At 41.7% G+C, this 6,000-nt stretch overlaps 1 protein-coding gene across 1 annotated transcript in view; it reads right to left on the reverse strand.

Annotated features, from left to right (window-relative positions):
* gna13a (guanine nucleotide binding protein (G protein), alpha 13a) overlaps nucleotides 1-1,740 on the reverse strand; it is a 95,183-nt gene extending 93,443 nt beyond the window's left edge. Inside the window, exon 1 of the mRNA XM_028819155.2 lies at nucleotides 1,316-1,740. Coding sequence (XP_028674988.1) covers nucleotides 1,316-1,598 — 283 coding nt within the window. The 5' untranslated portion in view covers nucleotides 1,599-1,740. The remainder of the gene's footprint in view (nucleotides 1-1,315) is intronic.
* Nucleotides 1,741-6,000: the final 4,260 nt, after the last annotated feature.

Below are 6,000 nucleotides of genomic sequence, written 5' to 3' on the forward strand. Positions count from 1 at the left end.
TCCAGCAGTTATTAGGAAAGCAGAAATGCAGCACCCAAAAGTGAAGCATGAACCAAAATATTTCTTAAAGGACAAGAACAGTTACATTTTTTTGCACTTTCCTAAGGTTTTGCTCCCAATCATTAGTTTCGTCATTACATAATTTAAGTACAATTTCACCCAGATAATGGAGGTCATCTTTTCAATTGCTTTTTAGAAGCAAGTTCCTAAAAACGAAAGAAACACTCAAGTCAAATTTTAAGAGCAGGCGGAAAAACTCACTGAACATTTAAGGGCAAAGCTACAAAATAAGCTACTTTTGAAACGACAACATCTAAACGACGTACATTTTCAAACCGGAGTCTCTCATTATTCGTCAACCCTTTCTGCACACTTGAAAAATACCCAGTGCTTTACACGAGTTTGGGAAACACCCACCCGACTACACCACTTCGAGACCACAACTACTTTAGGTATATACTAAAAAAAAGTTCTCTTTAAACAGAATATCAATTTTCTATAGAATTTCAATACGTGGAGGGTTTATTTGTGCAAAAGTCAGAATGCGGAAATCCAAGGAGTAGGCCACTGACAAAAGTAGCAGGCCAGTATTTGTTTTGGTCCACCCTCAGCGTAGGACCTTCGAAATGTTCTTCACAAAAAAAAAAACACACACACAGCTTTTCCCTTCTCAATAAAGTCTATCTGGAGCGTGTTTTGGGATCGACAAGCAAAAACACGCGTGAGACATTTAACAAAGAACCAAGAAAACCGCCCCATTTTAATGTAAATAAATAGCGACGCCCACCCCTCTCTGAGCTAAACAACGAGGCGGTAAGTGCATCCGATATTCGTCCCCACCTACCCGAAAATAAAACTGCCTAGCAGGGTGTAACCTTTTTATGCTCCCCACAGTTACGAAATTTGGGGGTTCGACTTGTTACCATTATTATTATTTGAAGACTACACACTTAAGGCGCGCCCACCCCTCCCCCACCAAGAGAAGTCAATGTGAGGGAAACAAAACAAAATGTGAAGAAGTGCAAAAAGTTCATACAAAATTATTAACGACCGGGTCAAAAACAGCAGAAGGGGTGCAACGGTCCAGTTTTTCGCGGCCAGCTCCTTCCGAAGTTTTCTCGCTCTAGCCGACTCAGCAACATGGGCGTTTCTTCGGCGCAAAGAGGGGATGCGCTGTTGAAAACATAACTTAGCCCGAGCGCTCGACTTACTCAAGTGGGCCGCCCCGTGATTAACTTTCAGAATTATGAAAGCCAACAGTATACATCTCACCGAAAGTTTTAAACCACTCACTGCCCGATTCCTCGAAAGTTACCTTTAATAACGTTGCTGTAGATTGTAGCCCGAAAATCTTCCTTGGCCCGCTGGTCGAAGTCCTGCCCGTGAATGATGCGCATCTGCTTGAGGAAAGTCGACTTGCCGCTCTCGCCGGCACCCAGCAGCAGAATCTTAACTAACCGTTTCACATACGTTTTATCCCGAGAAATGCACTTGTCGATCTCCTTCGAGATGCGTAACTGCTCGGCTTCACCGCTGGTGAGCAAACAATTCGGAAAACACACCGATAAGACGGACCGGGACGGCAGGAAATCCGCCATCTTTGAAAAACTTCATCGATACAGTAAGGGAGGGAAAGAGCGCGTCCCCGATTCTAAGCTGCTCTGCACGCTCTGTCCCGACGCGGGCGGGGCACGGAAGGGAGGGGGACGCGCACGGATTTACGCGAATCGCGTGTCTTTGTGGGAACCGGATGGGTTTTTTTTCGCTAACCAACAGAAAGAACGTGGAGGGTTAGGAGGTGGCGTCAGTTTCTCTTCTGCTTTTTTTTTTTTTTTTAACTTTGCCCATTGCTGATCGTGCTTAGAAAACTTTTAGTTGCTTGTTTAGTGGAGTGACGTCAGGACAGGTGTTAAGAGACTAATTAGAATATAGCGCCGTTCGTAAGCGTGTTAGGTGTTTGTAAAAGTGAAAAGAAATAGTTAATCCAACTAGCAACACTAGTGCCCCGATTACCACTAGCTTTTAAGTAGTAGCCTGCTCTGCAAGTTACCAAAACTAGATCCGTAGAATTATAAAAATAGATACACATTCTCCTTGGCGACTTTAACGAAGTTAATTTAAGTGTCGAACCTCCAAAAATACAGGCACCCAAAGGGGAGATTAACCTTAGGGAGCTATAGGTATCTACACTTTACGGTTAGTATTTGTGATTGGGTAGGCCAGTCTAATAATTTAAAATCCAAAAATTAAGTAACCGGGGCGGCGGCCCCACCGTTTTGCGTTACGATAATAGAAAAGTACCCAGAATGTTTATTAAATGCAGTGCGAGAGAGGCGAGCATGTTGGCTCACTGCTGCAAAACAGTAGTGCCTATCACGCTGTTCCATAGGCTGCGTTTTGATTCGTGTGATTCCTGCATATAAACCAAAATTAAAATCGTCAAAACCAGCTGTGAGGAAGTCAAAAAAGTGGAGCGGTGCAGCCATGGATGAGCTGATATGCCTGTCTGGATTGTACAGACTTGGGATGTTTTCAGGACTGCCATTTATAGCCTTGATAAGTACACTAATGCTGTGAACTCATGCATTCGTTTTTGTGAGGCTAGCTGTGCACTAACGCGAACTAGGGTGAGTTACAACAGTGACAGACCATGGTTTCAAGCTAAACTGAGAAAAGTATGACGGGAAAAAAGGAAGAGGCAATAAGGAGTGTTTCAAGGAGGTTAAGTACAACTTTTGCAAGGCGGTAAGAGAGGCCAAATGTCTTTAGTGTGAGTGTCACCAGTTTTCAGATAGCAAATCCAGGTCAGTCTAGAGCAGATTACCAAATTTAAACCAAAACATATCAACTCTGTCTTGGCAACAGCCTGAGCAGGTTTGTATGGTCATTTAAAAAAAAAACATTGGGTCAGTCCTTACACCTTCCATTGTGCCACCATTGTGTCCCATTATCACCCGCGAGTGATAATGAAGACATTTGAGCAATTCGTTCTGTCCTATGTTAGGTCTGTCACTTACACACTCCTGCAGTTTGCCCACAATAGCCAGTAGGTCTGTGGAGGATGCAATTAATATGTCTCTCCACTTTATCCTTGAGCACTTAGATTCCTCTGGAAATTACACCAGGGTTTTGTTTATACCTGTAGATTTCAGCTCTGCATTCATACTATTATTCCAACTTTACTGCAAAACAAGCTCTCTCGGTTGTTTCTATCTGTCAGTAGGCTACTTGTCTAATTGTAGTCAACAGGCAAAGATGGGGAGACGTATCTATGACCCCTTGACCATCAGCACTGGCTCCCCTCAAAGCTGTGTGCTGTCTCCACTGCTCTTCTCCCTGTACACCAACGACTGTAGCTCTGGCCATCAATCTGTTAAACTCTTGAACTTTGCAGATGACACGTCCCTCATTGGGTTCATCTCTAATCGAGACAAGTTTGCCTATAGGAGGGAGATCAATTATTTAGTTGGTACAACCTGGAGCTCAAGACAGTGGACATGGTAATACATTTTAGGAGGAGTCCATTGCTACTGACCCAAATCACATTGTCTGATTTATCAGTACACAGAGTCAGAATCCTACTACCAAATACTCCTTCATACTAACTGCTATTTCCTCAGCCAAACATTTCCTAACCTGCTTTGTCCTAAATCGGGTTGCAGGGTCTGCTGGAGTCTATCCCAGCTAGCATGGGGAACAAAATCTGGACATGGCACACCCACACCCAGTGTACACTAGGGCCAGTTTAGAAACACCAGTTCACCTAATCTGCATGTCTTTGGACTGTGGGAGGAAACTAGAGCACCCAGAGGAAATCTACACAGACACAGGGAGAACATGCATACTCCATGCAGAGAGGACCCAGGATGCAAACCCTAGTCTCCTTACTGCAAGGCAGCAGCACTACCATTGTGCCACCCCTAACTGCTATTAATCTTCTAAATAAGTTTAACTTTGCATTCACACACTTAAATCATGGGATGAACAGTTATTATTTCCATCAATCATTAACCATAATCTATCTAATGTTACAGAATGCATATTATGCTCACTGCTACATTTAGTCACTTGTACTAAGTTTATGTTTGATGGCTGTGTTCTTTGTTGATGTGTTTTTAATGTTACTTCGTGGTCTCTCTTTAAAACCTGCTAACAAACCAAATTTCCCTCTTGGCACAATAAAACTGAATTGAATTGATATGGTGCCTGCCTGAAAGTCACAGCCTCCGATATTTCATGCCATTCCCCTTCTTTTCTTTCCTTGTGGATTCCAGATCATGGCTTACCTGATAGTTGTCACACACATGTGCATGGGAGACGTTTTAGAGGCTCAGATAATGTTATTTCTCAGCCATACCAGGGGTTGGCGCTGTCATCTGATGCTGTCTCCTTTAGTCCTTCTGCAGACCAGCCAAAGATCCTAACCCTCTAAGAAGTCACTTTCAATATCCAGAACCTGCCTACTGAGGACATCACTTCTGGTATCCAGAACCCTCCTACTTAAATATAATGTCACATTTGGTTCCAGTCTCCCATGAATCCACATCTTCCTTTCGCCTCTGTATTTATAGACCAGATCTCACCATGTTAGTCAGTTCTGTTTTGGACTCCTGTCCAATCAGGCAAAAGGTTTTGTAGCATCCTGGCCAAGACAGAGAGACTCAGAAGAAGTTTCTATCCTCAAGCCATAAGACTGTTAAATCAGAACATGCCATCTCATCTATGACCCTCCACATAATTAGACTGGACTGTGATTGTACCATGACGTCTACCCTTACCTTGTTTTGGAATTGGTCTGTCCTTTAACTATGCACCTTAACACTTAATTCTACTTTATTTCACTTAATTTTACTTATTTATTTATGTTCTTTTATTTTCTTATCTTTCAATCTAGGACTTTTTGTTAATCTAACTGATATTCTTCTAACTTTGCACATTTTTTGATAAGCGTATCAGGATGCATTTCACTGTGTGTTGTCCTGTATAACTATGCATGTGACAAATAAAAAATCTTGAATCTTGAATCTGTAAAGAAGTGTTTTTGTTTCATACTATTTGTTTGACTGTCCAGGTATACAGGGTGGCCATCTCCAAACCTTTTTGCGTCTCCAGAATTATCCTTCTTGCAAGTGTTTTTAGAGAGCTTGCAGAGAATGTGGCCAATCTGTACCCTTTTCATAATTTCAGTATCTACCAATATCTAGTTTGTTCTCTGCCAGAGGTCATTGCTGCAAATAGTGTTGGACCAATCTATCTGTAGTTTCCTTTGTAGCCATGTATTGATGAATGTCTGTACTTTCTTGATGATTTTTTGATTAAGATCTTGAGGTTGGTTTATAGCATCAGATTCCTGGTGGTCTAGCTGTTTTTCAGCTATTGGATTGTTCTCTCTTAACTGATTATGGCCTTTACATTTGCATCTGCACCTACCATTTTTGTTGATGATTTTTTTTTCAGTTAGCTGAAGTTTTCCACTTCCTTCAATGGCTTGCTTCTCAGACAGACTGAATTGGAATTATTCATGTTGATATTGAAGATCTTGGTAATTTTTCTGTTAATGCAGAGGCTGATTTGAGCAGTTGTGGCTACCACATTGTTTACGTCAGCTTATTCTGACATGAATGTAGATTAGTAGTGCTATGTCATCTGTAGGATCCATGTTGTTGAGTTGTGTTCAAAGCATCCTCTGGATTCCATTTCCATTTCCTCTCTTCTGTGGTCCAATTGATCACAAGCTGGAAGAAAAAAGGAGACAGTAAACATCCTTGCCTGACACTGGTCTTTACTTCATATGCATCTATAAGTTGCCCTCCATGGACTACTCTGCAGGTTAGCCCTTCATATTCAAACCAATTCAATTCAGATTATTTGTATAACACTCTTTAATAAGTGTAGACACAAAGCACTGTGACAAGTTCTCAGGTAAAATGCAAATGCAAACTTTACAAATTACTAATTACATATACTGTAAAGACACAGATTTGTTTAAACAAACCAACA

This window comes from Erpetoichthys calabaricus, chromosome 14, assembly GCF_900747795.2.
Source record: "Erpetoichthys calabaricus chromosome 14, fErpCal1.3, whole genome shotgun sequence".
In the NCBI taxonomy this organism is placed as follows: Eukaryota; Metazoa; Chordata; class Cladistia; order Polypteriformes; family Polypteridae; genus Erpetoichthys; species Erpetoichthys calabaricus.